We start from the raw sequence: 20,616 nt of genomic DNA on the forward strand, positions 1-20,616 counted from the left end.
AAGATTTGTAATTCGTTGAGGAATGCTGACTTTGGGAAGATCCTGAGGGCAAGCATTCTTTACAGCAGGGGTCTTCAACCTTTATGTAAGTAAGGGCTACAACAATGGATAAAACATTCTACGTTTTTGTTTTACTTGTTGATATTTTATTTTACTTGTTGATGTGTTTTATCATTGTTTATAATGTTAAATTACATAAAAGAAGCATAGCAAATATAAAAACTATGTAATAAATAAATATTACAATTGAGCCTATTAATAGAGAGTGCTTTGGCGGGCACCTCACAGACTCTGGGGGGGCAACCTGGTGCCCGCGGGCACCATTTTGGAGACCACTGCTTTACAGCGTTTTGAACTCTCTTTTCTTGGTATGCATCATGTTGGACATGGAAGATGCAGTGGGCTGGTCCTTAAAGGAACTTTTAAAATACTTATAGAAAGTGAAACTCCAACATACGAAAGACACGCTGGCCCACATTCCTCAATGGCACTTCACTAAACAGAATTATAATATGGAGAACAAAATTGGCAGGTTTAAAAATGACTGACCCACCACAAAGTAATCTATGACTAATCTTCACAGCTGTGACCCTGTGCCCTGATATTTATCTTTTTCTTCTTGCCCTTGCTTATAAACAAATTTACTGCAGGATTGTTCTGTACACAATATTTAAATTCTATATAAATAAATAATGAAAGAAGTAAATGCCATTGTGGTCATGACACAGAAAGGTCTCTGAATGGAAATACAAAATTTGCATTGCATTGCACAGTAGGGTTGGGTACCAACAGTGGTGGGGAGTAGTTAACTAAAAGTAGCAACGCTACTAACTTCTAGAGAAAACTAAATTTTTCTGTAGCTTGACGGTAGTTCAGTTACTTTTAAAACAGTATAGCTTTAACAGTAGTTAAATACTTCTTCCAGCAAATAGCAGTGTAGCGTGGACGTTACATTATGTTGTCCCTCCGCAATGCCACATTATTCCAAAATACAGTCTGTCCTGCCACAGTTTTGTAACAAACCTATAAGTAGTACATTAACGTTTTGTTTGCACCACTGCTTTAGCATCTGTTAATAGAACAAAAAAAAGAAATCCAGATATAACTTATATTATACTTTTATTCTTACAACTTCTCTCTTGGTTATGGTTGCGAAAAAGGTATCAACCTGTACTACCAGTACACCATCAGAGCGTGTTTTCAGCGTGGCTGGAAACATTATAACCCCAATAAGGTTCCTCACTTAAACTGTGTGGTGTGACTGACATAGGCACTGATCCTGTGGGTGCTCCGGGGCCGAAATGGCCAAGCACATATGCTCAATTGCTTCACATTTTGTATCTCAAACCACACAGAAAACATGACTGCATCACTTTCCTTCATCTTTTCAAGTTGGTAAGACGCTCCAGAGCTTTTGTTATTGCCAAGATACATAAGCATTGCTTGACGTTGATACGAGCAGCACCGACCAGCGGAAAAAGAAATTGCCGCCTATGAACACGCACGTTTGTTAAGAAACTAACATTTGATCCTCGCTTACATTTTTATATTTCAAAATATGTGTATGCATTATAGAAGCCAATGCATCAATGTGCCTGTGCACATACGCGCAAGAACGCGTGAGGGCCCACACACACACACACACACACACACAAACACACACACACACACACACACACACACACACACACACACACACACACACACACACACACACACACACACACACACACACACACACACACACACACACACACAAGCTGTATCCCAATTTAAAGGCTGCGACCTTCTAAGGACGCGACCTCAGAAGGCGAGCATTCGTTCTTTGAATGTGGCATCCTCAAAAGTCCACTGTCTAGTAGGGGTGGCACGGTTCATGAAAAAAATCCGAACCGTTCGGTTCGCTTGTCTCGGTTCGGAGCACGTGTGTGTCGTACGGTTCAACGGTTCATGGCATGCGCAATGTATGTTGCCTCGTGCCCTGTATGTGACCTCAGATAGCGTGTTCCCCTTTCGCGAATAGCGCGAAAGAAGAGGTGACTGGTGTGGAGAGTGAGTGCTGCCGGTCATGTTACATGTAGAAATGGCAAGAGGGAGACAAAAAGAAGTCTGCCCGCAGTTGGAGGATGCGCCAGCGTCATATAAGTTTGGTTTGTGGAAACATTTTTTATTTCATGTTACCTATGATGACAGCGGAAATTAAACAATAGATACAGCCACACGCGACAGCCTTCTCTCCGACCATTTATCTGAGGTAATGAACACTGTTTTACGTCTTTTCGTATTCAGCGCTATTTTTAGCCTTTCGTTGATAAAACGAAAGCGGCTGATTTCCGCGTAGTTTCATTTTGCTAGCGTGTGAAAGTTGCGCGATCTTATTTCATAAACTGCCCCTTAAAGTAATCAGGACAGAAATGGTCAAAAGTGGACAAAAGAGACGGATTTAAATATTACATGTGTAAAAGTTATGTTTCTCTCTCGTCCACATATACTCTGCAGTATTTAAGCAGCCTCTCAGTGATAAATCTTAAAGCTACACTGATGTTGGCATTTTGATAAATGCAAGTTATCTTTGTGTGCTAAAAATGCACACAAAGTTCATGTAGATGGCAATACACATTCTCTTTTTTGCCAAATAAATGAAAAGCATGTTGAAATCATCAATGTCTTCCCTCTCGCTGTGTCAAAATCTCGCCTGGCTTTCCTCAGGGATGTTCCCAATAATGTGCTTAAAGTCAAATTCAGTTTGTGCATGATTACATGATATAACTTTTTTTAATACTGTATCCTAAATTATGGATTATTAATACATTAATAAGATAATACATTTCTGGAGTGTTAAAAAAATAACAACAAGAACCGTACTGAACCGAGAACCGTGACCATAGAACCGTGATACGAACCGAACCGAGGGTTTTGTGAACCGTGCCACCCCTACTGTCTAGCCTTCGGAAGACCCATAATTTGCATCACCTGCTGCATGCCCCTGTCAGCGGGACAGGCGGAGACATTTGACCTTTTTAAAATAAGTTAAATAAAATAAAAAATATTCATTTATTTTAGAAAATATGACACGCTGATGTAGATTAAACTAGAGCCCGACCGATATGCATTTTTTTGAGCCAATGTCGATACAGATATTAGGGAGTATATTCTTTATGTGTATATTATAGTACAGTACACATATGTAAGCAATAAGGTACGAGAGGCAGTGCCTGCAACCCCTTCAGCCGTTACTTATTCACGATACAGCACTTGCCTCGAGTACCTTATTGCTTTTATAAAACGGTTACCACACAATATTAAAGTAAAAGAAATATTAGTGCAACTTTCATGAAGTTAAATCAATAAAAGCATTCCTTCCGCTAGAAAAAATAGTCCCTGACTGCGAACAACAACATGAAAGCTCAAATAAAAACAACAAACTGTTCTCAGACTTTGCCTCATTATATGTTTATGTGTTGCTAAGGGTGTTGCTAAGGGCGCAGTGATATTAAATAGAACAGTTGAGTGAAGCGGTCATAGCAGTGCTTTATCGTGAATAAAGCACACCTATTGACCAATCAGAATCAAGGATTGGAACTAACCGTTTTATAAACTACAGGTTATTATACTACAGTACTGTACATAGAATACACTATATACATTAACAGAATATACTATATCTCATAAATACATGTTATGCAATGTACAATTTTTTTTTAATGTACAGGGTTTCCCACAGCACTTTCAGTTCGGGCGGCCCACCTAAGCTGGGAAACCCTATGACCTTAACTAGGTCGTCCAAAAAAAAATTTTGCTGCACAAAAGGCCGTCAAGTGCATCTCGGAGAATAGCGTGGACGCGCTTCACACCGCGAGCGGGCACGCGCGCCACATGGCCGAAATGAGAGAAAGACATGGTCCGTCACTGTCTGGAGGATAACTAGCCAGTTGATAAAACATTTAATTCATTTATAATCTAATATGTGTTCATTCTCTGTCATAGTTTCTCCAAATCGAGTTTTATTTGAGTGTTTTAAAAATAAAAATATTTTCATCATGAAGCATATGCCCTGGCCCTTTGATTGCCATGCCCCCGGCCCCGCACAACCCTACCACCTTAACTAACAGATTTTTTTGCGGGAAACCCTGATGTAGGTTTTAAATGTTTATTTTTAAATATCCAGACCTTATATTCAGCCGTTACAGGGGCCCAATGAATCTACGGATAGCCTAGGCTGTGAAGGATCCATTCGTTCTATCCTTAGCAGCACAGAGAAATAAGGACACATTTTGAGGCTTCATTTTAGGCATCTTTCGAATTAGGATGGCCTTATTAGCCTTAAGTCACATTTTTTTGATGCAATCGGTCTTAGAATATGTCCTTAAAAGGTCGCAGCCTTCAAATTGGGACACAGCTTATATATTCAATAAATCAAACTTGAGATACCAATACTAGTACAGATTGAAATGTCAACGGTACCCAACCCTATTGCTCAAGGACAAGTAATACAAAGCAGCATATTAGCATAAATAGCAGGTTTTCTTGCTTTAAAGCAGGTAGTGGTATAAAAATAACCGAACAATGCAAGCCCTTTCAAAAACATCAGCACTGTGGTATTCTTACAACAACCTGACGCCAGCGTTTGCAGTGCATGTAAACCTGCGAAATTCCCTTCATTCCTCAGTCTGGTCTGGTGTGCATCAATATTGCTGTGTGCCCCATGCGTTCCAGCATTTCTGAATCCAACCCGAGGGTAAAATCTGTTAGCTTAAGAAGGCACGAGAAGAAACTTTCCCTCGCCTCCGGACAAAGGCCTGATGGATGACGTTGAGCATAGCGGTGATGCTGTACGGTTGGTTGATTTGTAATTAAAGCAAGGAATTTAGGCCTACCGAGTACACATTAGGACAAATGAGGACAGACTTGAGAAAGTCCTGTGATAACTGAACCAAACCATGATACATAGGCTCCGCCTCCTTAACATCACCGCCCGCTACATATATAGTACAACTCTCTCTCTTTTTCTCTCTCTCTCCCACTATGTCACGCACTCATTCCCTCAAAGACGCAGACACCGGAACCAGTTGCTATGACAACCACATGTTGCTACAGTTACAGAGTGAGATACTGAAATCAACAGGGACTGACTCACTTCCTCTTGCACTACCGATGTGTCTGTGTGTGCATTTACTGTGTACTGACACACCACTGCCTCAATATTCTCCAGAAGTTCAGAAAAATCTGAATTTTGCAAAGCACAGGCTAATACAGACAGACCAAAGCACTGTTTAATGATGGAAGAGACACGATGGTATCCCAAAAATACATTTTAGCTCATAATGTAAAATATGTAGTGCTGCCACTAACGACTAATTTTCTAACGACTAATCTTTCGACTAATTTTTCGAATAGTCGACTATTCTAAACGACTATTTAAAAAAAGTGTTTGTTATTTCATTGTGTCCATTTTATTTTGAACCCACCGGTGTCATAAACAATATGAATAACTTAAATGTTACCAAATAAAAAATTACAATGTAAACAATATAAATAATAATAAAAACTTCCAGTGCAAAGTAGATGCTTAATAGAAATATGAAATGTTTCACTTCTACTCTTTGATCTTATATTGCATTTTAACACAACTGAATGCTATTTTACATATTATCTGTTCTGTTGTAGCCTATAAAATAGTGACTAAACATGACCCATCACCTCGTTTTTTATCCAACCAGCTGTTCCTTTAACTGCTGCTAAAATCCTGATTTAGATATGCAAAAATCACCATACATTTACATTGTAGCCTTACTGCTGTTGCTCTTCTCATAATTGTTGTTGTGTTTTGAGCCAATTCTTGATTTTAAATGCGAGTGATATAGCGCAGACAATTCGGTGCAAATTCAGAAATATAAGAAAATACACTGTTGTTGTTACATAGACTACAGAACACGGCATACAGCATCATAGGGAGGGAGAAAGCTCGAAAACAGACTACTGCTAATCTTTCTTCAAGTCATGTTAACTCGATCAGTCGTCTTTGTCAGAGACATCTGTGAATGTTGACGTTTACGCAAAAAAGAAAGTACATTAAAAACACTGCCACCTTTTCACTGTCACGTAAGAGAGAGGAGCGCGCGGTCGAGGCGCTGCAAGCAACATGAGTGATAGAGAGAGAGAGAGAGAGAGAGAGAGAGAGAGAGAGAGAGAGAGACGCGCTGAACACTCGCAACAATGAATTGAGCCGTTTAAAATAGTAAAATAAAAATGTAAATGGGAATCATGAAAAATCTATTTGTTGCGTCCAGTGTTGATTCCGTGGCGGAATCACGAGCAAACACTGATAGCCTTTAACATCCAAAGACAGAGTCATTGTACTTCTCAAAAGAGTTAATAAAACAGTACTGACTAGCTCGCCGTTTCATTAATAATCATATAACAGTTACTTACGTTGTCCTATTCTCTGTGGGTGTATCGTCAATAACTCCCGAGTGTTTTCGTTTGAGATGCTCGTGCATTGTCGTTGTGCTCCCGTGATAAGCCAGCGACGTTTGGCACGGTGTAACAGACCACTCTTTTATCACAACGTGGCTTAAAATACTTTCATACTTCGGAAGCTTTCCGACTCATAATTCCATAGACTCACCTGCCACCGCCAATTTTTCAAAATTAAAGCAGTGAAGGCAGGGGGAGAGGGAAGAAAGATGATAGCGTAGCAGATTAACCAGCAGGGCGCACACAGCGCACAGATTGGTGTGGAGGTGAATTACATTGAGCCATTTGAGACATGAGACAGAATTACAGTGGGCCGTTTGAGACGGAAAAAAATAAATATGCGACTCCTCGACTAAAAAAATTGCTGTCGACAAATTTTCATCGTCGATTACGTCGACTACGTCGACTATTCGCGGCAGCACTAAAAATATGTGATAGCTTAAATCATTTGGTGTGTTAAGAAGAGATGTGCTGATGCTTCCCCAAATACATCTCTAAGCCTTATGATTTTTAATTTGACAGGCAATTAAATGGGTTAAAAATACACATGGGTGAGTCTCACGAAATCCAGACTTAGAAGGTGTCCAGCATGAGATGTTTTTAAAAAGCCCTTGAAGCCAATTTTTTGCACATATAAGATTAAGGTCTGAACTTACGATAACCATTATTGTTAGAGGATTTAAAAATATTTCCTATAGAATTATTTACATTTTTTAGATTATCATTATCAAAAATTATCATTACCGCAACATAATATTACATTAAATATATGCATTTACAAACTCATGTTTCGGTAATGAGAACTAAAAAGTTGTCAAATAAAATTTCAACTTTTATCTGGAGAGAAAATATAAGAACTGCTTACATGTTAGCCATCTTGAGTGTCACAGTCAATTATGTCCCTTCCAACTAATTTTTTTTAAATGTTAGTTCATTGAGCGCTTAAACAATGATTGAAAATTGTTGCGGAGGATGAGAACATTTTTCTTGGACAAATTTATGTTCCTTATTATTGTCTCTACATTTACCAATGATCACCAAATATCACATGTTTCTTTACTGTTAATGTTTATAGTATAACATGCACGGAAGCTTTTTATTTTTTAGATTTTTTAAATTATAAATATTTCCATGTCAAAGAACCCAAATCCAGTCATGGACATGATGCGTTAGTGAAAATTTTCCCCTTAAATGTGAAAAAAAAATTGGTTTGTATGATGTCATTTGAAATCATGTGCAAAATAGTACATGAAGAGATGTTTGTAACTGTATGCTTCTTTTTTTAATACTCTGTTTTTGCATTTACTTTTTTATCAAAATGTTTCATGACAACTCATAAGTCTTATTTCGCAAGAATCACCCACATCCCAAAAAACATATGCACCATGAAAATGAAATTGTCTGACAAATGCATAAAAGTTGTTGTTATTGCATTGACCATATCTAAGAACCAAGAAATAAGAATGAATAACAGTATTAAGACTGGATTATTCTGATATTAGCCGTGCTGGGAGCTGCTGGGACATGCAGGATGATTTCTGGCACCCACAATCATGTGAAAAGTACTCATTAAACAAACCACCAACTGAAGCTACGCTGCTATTTCAACAAAACACTCTGAGGTATTTGCATCACGACTTCATATAACTGCCACGATAGGTTTCTTACACAAAACATTTACTTAAAACAGTTACCATCCTTAAGAGTTAAACCAACAGACCCTGCTTTCCTTATCTGCTAAAACACCCCTATAGAACAGGAATTTGGTATATTACAAACATGAAGCAAAACCAAACAGGATGTATGGTCTATAGGAGTTGCACAAGAGATTTGAGTTCTGACCGTTTAGCTTCTTCCAGATGACACAAGTATTCATAAGCCATGTTCTGCTGTCTGCGCTCATCCATCTCCTCGGCCGTGAGCCGCTCCATGCCATCCAGAACAGCTAAAATAAGAGCAGAAATGTAAAAATGACAAACACGTGAGCTGGAGATATTGATATGTTTGACACAAAGTTTTTCATTTGTGAGTTTTTTCATTTGTGAGTAAATACATTTTGTGTCCAATGTCATTAGGTTTTCTGCTTTTTCTAAATGTATATTTTGATATGCTGCACTATTCTTACTCAAATGTGAATCACGCTTTTTCTCCATGGGAAATGAGATCATGATTCTTATTTTTTTCAACAACAAACATTTATTGCACTCAATAAAAAAAATTTACTATACAGGACAAGTGCTAGATGTAGAGCCCGACCGATATGCGTTTTTTCGGGCCGATGCCGATACAGATATTAGGGAGTAAAAAAAGACCGATAACGATATATCGGCCGATATTCTTTATGTGTACATTATAGTTCAGTATATACTACAGTATATTATACTAAAGTACTGTACATAGAATACACTATATACTTTAACATAATATACTATGAATAAATACAATGCAATGCAATGATCACTCACAAATGTGGTGATCACTCACAAATGTGGTGATCCAACACTTATATTGATGTGACAAAGATATGTACTATAGGCAAGAAGTTAACAATAAACTTTATTATTCAAAATTAGTTGGATATCAGTGCACTAAACAGTAAACTTGACTTATTATAAATAACTTTAAAACACAAAGAGAACAAAATACATAAAACTTGCATCATTTGCAGTTTTGACGAGAATAACGTTATAAAGAGAAACTTATGAAGTCATTGATTAATATTAGCTTTACAGTAAGTTGTGTACTTCACAAATTAGTTAGCCACTCACCGTTACGAAGACAATGCTTGACGGAGCACGTACTAATGTACACTATGTTTAATGTTGTGCACAACGTTTTTATAACACAAACCCAGGGTTCCGTGCAAACTTTAGACTTTAATAAAACTAATGCGTCTTCGCTCCGCCTCTTTTATTTAGCAAGGGTGTAGAGTTGCGCGAGCTTATTGAATCAATTGCTCTGAAATGAGCGTGTTAACTAACAACACAAGCAGCAGTAATCTCATATAGTGTTATATAAGTGCACAGCTGCGCGTAGTTTAAACGTGTCATTTCTCCGTCTCGCGTCATTTCTCCCGCTTGCGTTTTAACTCGCAAGTCGACAAAGAGACGGATTAAAAACACCAAATGTAAGCGGGAATGCGTCTCTCTTGTCCATTTATAATCCAATCGACCAAAGCGCGTCTTAATACCAGGTGTAAAAATGTTGTGAAGAAGACACTGCGTGACTGCTTCTATGCCACCTGAACTGAGAGACTGACTGACTGAAGTGAAGGGGGTGGGGGATTGGCTGGTGTCACTACAGTGAGTGATCTGGGTCACCATTAGCAACCAGTATGGCGCACTCTGCTGGACAAACAAGTACTTACATCTTTCAAATGCATTTAATGTGTTCTGTAACAAACGTTCATATCGGCGCATATCTGCGGCTTATACGCCGATACAGATATATCTGCGACATGCTCATATCGGCCGATAAAATCGGCAAAACGATAAATCGGTCGGGCTCTAGCTAGATGCAAAAGTAACAGTCTCAAAATGGTCTTCAAAGTCTCTTTAGCTGGTAAACATAAACAAATGAATGAATGTTAACATTAATAAACAAAAAGAATTAAAATAAATAGCACCTGTGCTTTTTGTACACTCCAACCTTAAAAACACTTATTTGTTGAATAGGGTTTGATTTTACACTGTGTGAGTAAGTTTGACTGATATAGCATCTTGGATTGTTGTAAGGTAAATGTGTGAACATGTGAATGCAGCATCTGAATACAGGGAAATAATATGCAATTGAATCACTGTCATTTAGAAAGAAGATCGCATGAGATTCTTTTATCTATTAATCACGCAGCTGTATTTGGTACTCATTGTCATGGGTCACAAGAAGTTACAGGCCATGACAAACTAATATTTTCTGTAAAAGTGTCTTTTACGATGAAAATCCAAATTTTCTGTTGTCCAAATTAGTCAGTGTTAAACTCTGTTACCGGCAAACCCTGTTACCGGCAAACCCTGTTACTCTGTTAACTGTTACTCTGTTACCGGCAAACCCTGTTACTCTGTTACCGGCAAACCCTGTTACCGGCAAACCCTGTTAGTGGCAAACCCTGTTGCCCGCAAACCCTGTTGCCCGCAAACCCTGTTGCCCGCAAACCCTGTTGCCCGCAAACCCTGTTACTCTGTTGCCCGCAAACCCGTGTTGCCCGCAAACCCTGTTACCCTGTTGGCCGCAAACCCTGTTACCCTGTTGCCCGCAAACCCTGTTACCCTGGTGCCAGCAAACCCTGGTGCCAGCAAACCCTGGTGCCAGCAAACCCTGTTACCCTGTTGCCCGCAAACCCTGTTAACCTGTTGCCCGCAAACCCTGTTACCCGCAAACCCTGTTACCCTGTTGCCCGCAAACCCTGTTGCCCGCAAACCCTGTTGCCCGCAAACCCTGTTGCCCGCAAACCCTGTTACCCGCAAACCCTGTTACCCTGTTGCCCGCAAACCCTGTTACCCGCAAACCCTGTTACCCTGTTGCCCGCAAACCCTGTTACCCGCAAACCCTGTTACCCTGTTGCCCGCAAACCCTGTTACCCTGTTGCTCATTGTCCCTGTTACCCTGTTGCTCATTGTCCCTGTTACCCTGTTGCTCATTGTCCCTGTTACCCTGTTGCTCATTGTCCCTGTTACCCTGTTGCTCATTGCCCGCAAACCCTGTTACTCTGTTGCCCGCAAACCCTGTTACCGGCAAACTCTGTTACAAATGTAGAGAACAGTGTTGACAGTATGTAACAGAACTGGCAGTCATACACAGAAAAACACACACTTCTCTCTTTTCTCTCTCTCTCTCTCTCTCACACACACACACATAAACATGACTGTCAAACTGTTACTATGTTACTTACTAACAGAATTGACACTGACTAATTCAGACAACAGGAAATCATGATTTTCATTTATAAAAGACACTTGTTTTTACACAAAATATTATATTGTTATGGCCTGTAACATCTTGTAATCCATGATAATGAGCGTCAAAATATAACCATTCGAAAAAGCAGAAAGATCAATAACTCTGGACATCAAATGTACCTGCAATTACAAAATCACCCATTTATTTACATTCACTGAAATATAGTGACCCACAAACGGTTGGTTGTCTTAATATGTTAGTGACTCATGTGCTGCGCTCTATCTGAACAGTTTCAAGTATTTATGTTAATTTTATAATGCATAACTTCTCAAGTGCATGACCTCATGTGTCCTTAAGATTTATGATTATTGCACATACTGGAATCATTTAATAGGGTCAATGTCATGGAAAAGTAAAAACATCTATTTACTACTGCAAACAGCTGCATATATTCCAGACAGAGGGAAAAAGAAGGATACTTTGGAAAACACATCTGTCTAATAGCTCTGGGATGACCTATACTGCAGACAGAGACCATTTATTCAACATTTCTAATCTCATAATACACTTTGATGTGTTTTCTGCCAATGTGGTGAATTCGGGATTCGTTTTTGTCCATCGTCTCAATGCGAAAACGTCCCAGTCTACCTGAATTCACCCTACTTTGACTTTAAACACAAAACTACTAGGATTTTCATCCAAAAGGCTTACAGTCTATTCAAATTGTAGGCCCAGACTCTAAAATTTGAATATTATAATTAAAACAATTATACGACTGCCATAATAATGCATTTCTGCTTTTGAATTATTTCTAAACGCCTCAGTGTGTAACACCCAGAATGGTGTAAGAACCTACAACCCTGCCACAAACTCCCAAAGAAACCCTGTTGTTGGCATGTTCAGACTTATGAAGAAATACCCAGCTCATAAAGAGTCCAGAGATCTTTTATTCAAAATGATCCGACTTGAATTACTTTAATGACAAAAACAAGACGTCTGAAGGCATTGTACAAAAGAAAAGTCAAGTCTGGCTTCATTTGAGAAACGGCCACTTTCTGCTGGGACCAGAAACAGAAACAGTTAACAGCATGCAATCAAAGTCTCCAGAAAAAAAAACTAAACAGTGTGAATATGGGTGACAAATAAAAACAGTAGGAGGCAATTTGAGAGTTTATACGTTTAGCCTTCAGGGCGTTAATGATGATGGGCGTTGAGCTAATAATATAGACAATTAATAAAGAGACAGGTGAGGTAACGTTAACGTTATAATATACCGTTTCCTTGTGGGCTGGAACGGTGGCACTAAATTTCTACATTAGACTGTCTGAGTTTAACTTTGCAACAGTTAACCAGCTGTTTCATTCTTAACTTCATGTAATCTAGACTAGTATTGCGATAGCAGATTAAAAAAAATTACAACTCACAGTTGTGTACGTTACAATACAGTAAAAATGAGCATGCTAAGTTGTTCAAGAAGAGTTGAACCGTTTATGTCGCTCGCTTCTTTGCCACATACATCAGTATTATAATGCGGAAGTCGTTAACCATGCCGATTTCAATGCAAGAAGAAGGGTCAATCTACGATGATAACCGTATCAAAATCCGTTCAATGCCACTGACTTGAATTCAACCACTCCCGTAAATGAAACAAAATGAAGAGCCTTATCGCACAACAAACTGGGGAGTTTTCTGTGAAGGTGGAAAAGCAAGGTAGGTAGATAAACCTGAAGAAACACTTACAGCCATATCGAGGTCGGAAACCGTCTGTCTCGTCAGAAGTTGACATGCTTTCTGAAAAAGTTACGACGTCCTATTTCCCACTGCGTTTTCGATGCTGGTTTGTATCCTTATACGCTTTATTTTTTAGATATTGAGAAGGCACCCCTGGCCCCCTTCTTTCTTCCCTGCACAGTCTTAGCGACTTTTTCTTGAGAACCCTCTGATGTCATGGGCGTGTTCGTTCCTAAATCCTAAAGTATGCGATTCAGGAAACACCCATTTTATCACCTCAAAACATGAACAATGATTGCATCGCCATCTGCTGGTCACTCAATTCACATAGATGCGTATCCAAAGCGAGTCGCAGTGCTTTCAATGTATGCATTATTTATCCATATTTATGTTCACTGTCCCTGGGGCTTAAACCCACAACCTTTTGTCGCAATGCTTTACCAGCTTGTGTTACAGAAACACATGTTTATTATAGCTTTATTTAATTTAAACAAATTTGTTATTAATGGATAAATTCTTAAATGTATGCATTCTTATTTTAGGATTTTTCTTTGTGATCATATTTTTCTAAATATTCCTGTAGCTCTTGTAGTTGGTACACATTTTTAGAATAAAGGTACAAAAGCTGTATATATGTACCATTTTAGGTGCATACATGTACACATTTGATACCAATATGCACCTTTAACGTAGGTATGCTTTTTGAAAAGGTGCCACCCTAGTGACAACTTTTTTTTTTACAGTTTTTCCTTCACTCTAAGAAAGGATGTATTCATTTTTTACACATTGTTTTGTGTTATCCTATTTCACACATTATGTGTTATTTTATTTATATTTTTTTGTGTTCAAATAAATAAAAGGGACAATACAAGATGTGTCAAAACAACACAAAGTGTGTTGTTCCAAAAATAACACAGAGATGTGTCTAGTTAAGGACAACACACTAAATGTAGAGTGTTTAACCAACTCAAAGTTGGTTTGATCCCAAGGGAACACGTATACTGATAAAAATTTACATTTTGCATAAATGTGTCGGCCAAATGCATTAATGTAAATGGATCAGGCACAAATTGTTGTAAAATTCCTGATGCCTATTTCACAACTTGTTTTAAAAGGTGTGTCTGTACATTCTTTTGAAACTGGAAATATTGTCCCAAATTTTAGGGAAGGGATTTGTAAGAGATGAGAGTAGTTTTAAAAGCTGTGAAATCTTTTGAAATCTGGTTTGAGTATGTAATGTGGGTAAAAACTAAAATATAAGTTTAAAGGGTAGATCGGAATAACCACGTGCAATGCAACAGAAATGTCAAGTGAAAACCACAATTTAAATGCAATTTAACTGAAAATGTGACTATTCTTTAGCAAATTTGATATCCACACTGAACTATCAATTATCAAGATGCTACATTTACTTATTTACACTGTAATTTTTTACACATTGTTTTGTGTTATCCTATTTAACACATTATGTGTTATTTTTACACATTGTTTTGTGTTATCCTATTTTACACATTGTGTTATTTTAACACATTATGTGTAATTTTTTGCTGATTTTGTGTTCAAATAAATAAAAGGGACAACACAAGATGTGTCAAAACAACACAAAGTGTGTTGTTCCAAAAATAACACAGAAATGTGTCTAGTTAAGGACAACACATTAAACGTAGAGTAGAGTGTTTAACCAAGTCAAAGTTGGTTTGATGCCCAGGGAACACATATACTGATAAAAATTTACATTTTGAATAAATGTGTCCGCCAAATGCATTAAATGGATCAGGCACAAATTGTTGCAAAATTTCCGATGCCTATTTCACAACTTGTTTTATAAGGTGTGTCTGTATATTCTTTTGAAACTGGAAATATTGTCCCAAATTTTAGGAAAGGGATCTGTAAGAGATGGGAGTAGTTTTTAAAGCTATGAAATCTTTTGAAATCTGGTTTCTGAGTATGTAATGTGGGTAAAATTAAAATAAAAGTTAAAAAGTAGATCTGAATAACCACATTTATTTACTATGACAAATAAAATTAAGCAGATATAATCAAAATCCTAAAGCAATGCAGTAATGTCAAGTGAAAACCACAATTTAAATGCAATTTAACTGAAAATGTGAATATTATTTAGCAAATTTAATATGCTTACTGTACTATCAATTATCAAGATGTTACATTTACTTCTTCACACTGTATTTAGCCTATAGCACTGCAATATATTAATGTGTATGGGGAGCGGTGTTAATTGAACATTAATTATTAAGCATGTTCGTTTCAGCGACCTTAGCATAATTATTCCTTTACCCAATAGCTGAGCTAATGTAATCCATTAAACTAAATCAGGGTGGGGCTTATGAGTTTATAAAATAGTCAGTGTGCACTGTCAATGTAGTCAGTGTTAAGCTGTACGACCCTTCAGATCTTCTGTGTCTTGTAACCGTTGACACAAGGCAGCTTATTTCAAACTCCAAGGACTCCAAACCATGAAGAGCTCAGGAAAACTGATAGGACTGATCATAGCTGTACTCTTTACTGTCATGTCCAGTGGAGAAGAACTTGCCTTAGATGACCCACAGCTGACCCAGCAGGAAACTGAAAAAGACCTTGTGAGTATTTGCATGATAGTTTTATTGCTTGTAATGTAAATTTAGATGGACATGTTTTCTACAAATGGCTGAAATTTTCTTATGGATACTTAACTTTTTGCATAGATTGAAGCTATGACAGCACTTTTAGGAAGATACCAGAATCAGAACTATCCACCATCAACAGAAAAACGTGGCATTCCACAGGTATACTTTTGTCTTTTTGCTTCAATCTGTAAAATGTATAGTCCAAAAATGAGTATACATTAGTAAACATAAAATGATTTCTCTCTCTGTAGTGTGCTGTGGGGTCACGCTGTGCATTGAAATTTGGTCCACGCATTGGGAAACTTTGTGAATGTGGCAGAGGATCTAACTGTAACTCATTTCTCTTAAAATGCATCTGAATCACTATAAGGAGCAGCAAATACCTAAAATTCTGCATTTTCATCTACAAAATCTCCTAAACTATTTAAATCAGCATGACAGCTGGAATGAAGCATGTTTCTTATTTTAATTTTGTTATGAGCATAAATGGACGTCTTTGTTATCAAATAAACATGATGATTTCTCATTTTCTTGTCTTCTTGGATTAACTTGATGTACTTATCAAATAAATGTTCTTGTAATTCCCAAATATGAATAAATTAAGCCATTGATTCTGTATAAATTTTAATTTTTATAAATTATAACATATTTTGAAAGTTAACAGTTGTATCACTAGCGGTGCCCTCTGAAATTGATGTATTTTTAATAGGTGGCATCTGTTTGGTCACAGTGATGATAGATTGTCCGTCCACCCACACAATAAAATATTTAACTTTTTTTAGCAGCTATTGTACAGTAAGTGGTTTATAAAAACTGTTATATCAGTACCAGATAAACCACTGTACTTTGACTACATTTAGCAAATTATAACAACATCAAAGCTAGTATTCATATACTATTACGACGTCCCTTCACAAATGGTTTAGGATAAATACAATAATTAGTAAAGAACAGAAAAGTAAACAGGCTGAATAGGTACAGTACATGTAAGAATATAAAAATACTTAACACAGTTTTTATATCATTATAGTATACCATTATAATAGTGCCATTATAGACAGAGTAGTACTGTTATATTTTAATGATATCAGCTAAGACAATCCAAAGTGAGGTGCATGCCCCTTAAGATGTATCCTTTTTATCAATGCATCCTGTTTGATTTAGTATCTCTTATTACAGTCAATTTGGGTAAAACCCAAGGGTGCAATAGTTAAGTTACTCTTTGATCTAGATGTTTTATTGATTTTGTGTAAAAATTATTTCCTTTGCCTCAAGTCAGTTGTAACTGGATCCAAAACAGAATATAAAATTGGCACAACAACAACAACAAGTAAACAAAATTAATTGCTCAATAAACTGATTTGTAAAACCGCATTCATGAAAAGGACATAAGTGGTCCCTCTAAGGTATAGTAAAATAATGAGTGTATAAAGCAAATAACATCAGAGACTATTTCCCTCAGATTACCTTTACAAAAAATGCTAAAGGGCTTTTCTGTGCTGACCCAAAGTTGTTGTCATAAAAGAATAACATTTTTAATATTTTGTTTAAGTGTTAGGATTCAATAAGATTCAATGCAGCCTAATTTTGCATTTACTGGTTTTATTGTTATGGGAGACCCATAGCTGTCAGAAAGAAAGTATGAAAACGCATTTGTAAGCTATAGATTTATCTTAATTTAAAGCTCTCATGCACATGCAGTGCTAAAAAGGATTTAAGATGAGTTTTCCTACTGAATGTTCTCATTTATACATTGCGTTTATTACTGTGTCTTAATTCACCAGCTCTGTAACACGACTGCATGCTAAATGTTTCTCCTGAGAAGAAGCACTGTCAGTATATTGGTGGTTGAAAGCATATATTTCTTGTTCATTTCTTGGGTTAGGTGAGTTTACTATTCCCTTGAGATATACCGTGGTACATTATTTATAAAACACACACACACTCTCTGGTTTTAATGGGCTGTAAACACATATGTTTAACTTGTAAGGCCATACTTCTGAATTATTAAACATGCAAATGCTTCTATTACGTAATAATAGTGCATAATATTTGTTTAACTAAACACGAATAGATCATTCAAACTTAATTCATATGCAACACAATATGCACAACGTTTTGTTTAATAGAATATGGAATAATTCATCACCAACAAAAGCAAAAAGCGTATTGTTTCATGCTTTAAATATGAGCATTCTTTACTGTTTCTACAGAGGCCATGATATTTGAGAAATATCACGCCTATAACACAATGAAAATTACAGTCTCTAAAAAAATGAAGTTAAAATATCTTGTGACGTTACTGTAGCAGTGCTTTATAAATTCTAGAGTGCTATACAGATAAAGGGGCGGCTTTTGGGCGGGCTTGACTAAAATGCTTGTTTGAGCTGCCTTCATTCACTGCAAAAAAATGACTTTCTAATTTAGTATTTTTGTCTTGTTTTCAGTAGAAATATCTAAAAATTCTTAAATCAAGATGTATTTTCTTGATGAGCAAAATGACCTTAGAAAATAAGTCTAGTTTTTAGACAAAAAATATACAATTTAAGTGATTTTGTGCACAAAACAAGCAAAAAAATCTCCCAATGGGGTAAGCAAAAAAATATTGAACATTTTTCTTAAACACTAAATAAAAAAAATATAAGAAAAATTAGCTTACCCCATTGGCAGATTTTTATTTATTTTTTTGCTTGTTTTATGCACAAAATCACTTAAATTTGATCTTTTTGGTCTAAAAACTAGACTTATGTTCTTGAGTCGTTTTGCTCATCAAGAAAAAGCATCTTAATTTAAGAATTTTTAGATATTTTTACTGAAAGCAAGACAAAAATACTAATAAACAATATTTTTTTCTTGAAAATCATTTTTTGCAGTGTAAGGCCTAATCATGGATTAATCTAAACCCTGTCTGAGAAACAGGCTACTTAATTTGCTTACCCAAATTAACTCAGCCACTGCTATTTAAATTAGATTCTAGTTGCAAGATAAATATTGCTTCACTCCATTAACAATGTAATAGTTATTTCATCACTTGTTCTTGTTTTTTACCACTAAATATTTCATCACTTGTTCTTGTTTTTTGCCACTAAATACACTTTGCTATGCATCCTTCTGCCTACCCATGCAATTGATGCTTAAAAAATAGTTCAAGATACACAAATAAAGTACATACAATATCAGAGGCCACGAGTTTATTTTCGTGATCTACTATTATACGTAGGCAGGCCTATCGTGTCTATCGTTTGTTATTTAAATTTAAAACACTAGGGGGCGATGTTTGCGTATCAATTATGAACATAATACATAGTACTTTTTATGTTCTTTTTGCATTTAGAATCTGCAAATACAGTAGTATTTTTTAGATATATTTACTATATAAAACTGTAGTGAAATTTAGTGGTTTTAAATATTATCAAAGTAAATAAAAAATGTAACTGATCTATTCATTTTAGTATACTACTATAAATTAACAAAGTGTAAGAATTACTATAGGCCTACTACAATTTACCAATGCTTACTATAGTAAAACTAAAGTATATAGTATTTTAAAAGAGGGGTAAAATTTTATTTGCTTGGTTTTAAAAGGTTTTAGTTTACAAATCCCACCCTTACAAAAATTAACCATGGTTTTATTGTGGTAAAAATGTAGTAACCATGGTTTTTGGTGTATTAATTACTATCAGCAAAACCATGGTTTTACTACACTAACCATGATTGAACTACGGTTTATGAAAACCATGGTTGTCAAAACCATGGTTATTTTGTGGTTACCATGTTTTTACTATAGTAACTATGGTGTAAAACCATGGTTAATTTTTGTGAGGGCATGCATAGGCCTACATTACGAACAGTGTACAAGGAGGAAGTAGCCCTATTCCAAATAATTTCAGATGGCAAACCCTATATATCAATATATCTTTAAATCGGTCATTTAATTGAACACAGTTTAAATATGATATAGCATAAATCAGAATTCCATGAGATCAGACCATTAGAAGTAAAACATTTTAGCAGGAAATCTTTCCTAATGTCTTGTTAGGTCTTCAAATGAGTATGGTAAGAGAATGAGTGTGTCCTTAGGCCTGCAACAGTCAGCTGCTCACTTGAATTATTTATGCTGTGTAATTAAGCTTCTGTGGGCATTGTGGAAAATTCTGGGAAAATAAACAGCTTTACAAATAAATACTCATTGGATGAGGGAAACTCAATTTGGTGATGTTGTTGCCTGATGTGATTTTCAGTGATGGGTAAATGAACAGCCTCTGTGAGTCACTCAGATGAGATTTCTGTGCAGTCCATCTGAACGCTGATTAACTTTCATTCATCATTCTGTCTTCTTCCCTCTGTGACAAGCTGACCAGACCTGACCTGATTTTAACATAGCTACTCATAACGTCGGACCATAACTGCCTGCTTAAATTCAAGTGATTATTTTTTTTAAGGCTAAGAATACACCAGCACATGTTCTTATGTATACATCCTCTATCTCACCTCACATTCATTAAAATCTACTGAATAAGATAATGTTTGGATTTGTTTGTTAATGGTTGCATTTAAATGAAAAAAAAAACAATTACATGTGATTCTGGTGAGCCGGTATGAAATTGGAATAAAAATAATGTTTCATTCTTAAACAAGTTTCGTCTGTCTTCTGCAGGAAAGGTGAAGTCTTTGCGTTGGCTTTTTCCGTTCTCCTCATCCTGATGTGTTTTGTTTTGCTTGCCTTACCTCAAAGATGTGAAGCATTTGCCTAAAAAAGGATTTGAAGAGAGTGGGCGAAATGGAAGCGGAGACATTAAGCAATATATTAAAGGTTAACACCACACACAAGAGCCATACAGTGCAATTAGAGAGATAAGCGACTCCTCATCAGAATAAATAAAGCTTT

At 36.5% G+C, this 20,616-nt stretch overlaps 2 protein-coding genes across 3 annotated transcripts in view; one reads left to right on the forward strand and one right to left on the reverse strand.

Annotated features, from left to right (window-relative positions):
* iqgap1 (IQ motif containing GTPase activating protein 1) overlaps positions 1–13,261 on the reverse strand; it is a 53,404-nt gene extending 40,143 nt beyond the window's left edge. The window contains exons 1-2 of the mRNA XM_073859244.1: positions 13,114–13,261; positions 8,320–8,422 (exon numbers count right to left, since the gene is read on the reverse strand). Coding sequence (XP_073715345.1) covers positions 8,320–8,422; positions 13,114–13,159 — 149 coding nt within the window. The 5' untranslated portion in view covers positions 13,160–13,261. The remainder of the gene's footprint in view (positions 1–8,319; positions 8,423–13,113) is intronic.
* cartl (cocaine- and amphetamine-regulated transcript-like) lies at positions 12,515–16,338 on the forward strand. Of its 2 annotated transcripts, none has more exons than XM_055209435.2 (4): positions 12,515–13,083; positions 15,568–15,701; positions 15,807–15,887; positions 15,980–16,338. In XM_055209435.2, exons 1-4 carry the CDS (start codon positions 13,026–13,028, stop codon positions 16,085–16,087), a joined length of 381 nt encoding a protein of 126 aa, XP_055065410.2. In that variant the 5' UTR covers positions 12,515–13,025; the 3' UTR covers positions 16,088–16,338. The 2 variants fall into 2 exon arrangements, with proteins under 2 accessions (XP_055065410.2, XP_055065401.2); XM_055209426.2 differs by lacking the exon at positions 12,515–13,083 and adding an exon at positions 13,335–13,469.
* Positions 16,339–20,616: the final 4,278 nt, after the last annotated feature.

This window comes from Misgurnus anguillicaudatus, chromosome 21, assembly GCF_027580225.2.
Source record: "Misgurnus anguillicaudatus chromosome 21, ASM2758022v2, whole genome shotgun sequence".
Taxonomy (NCBI): Eukaryota; Metazoa; Chordata; class Actinopteri; order Cypriniformes; family Cobitidae; genus Misgurnus; species Misgurnus anguillicaudatus.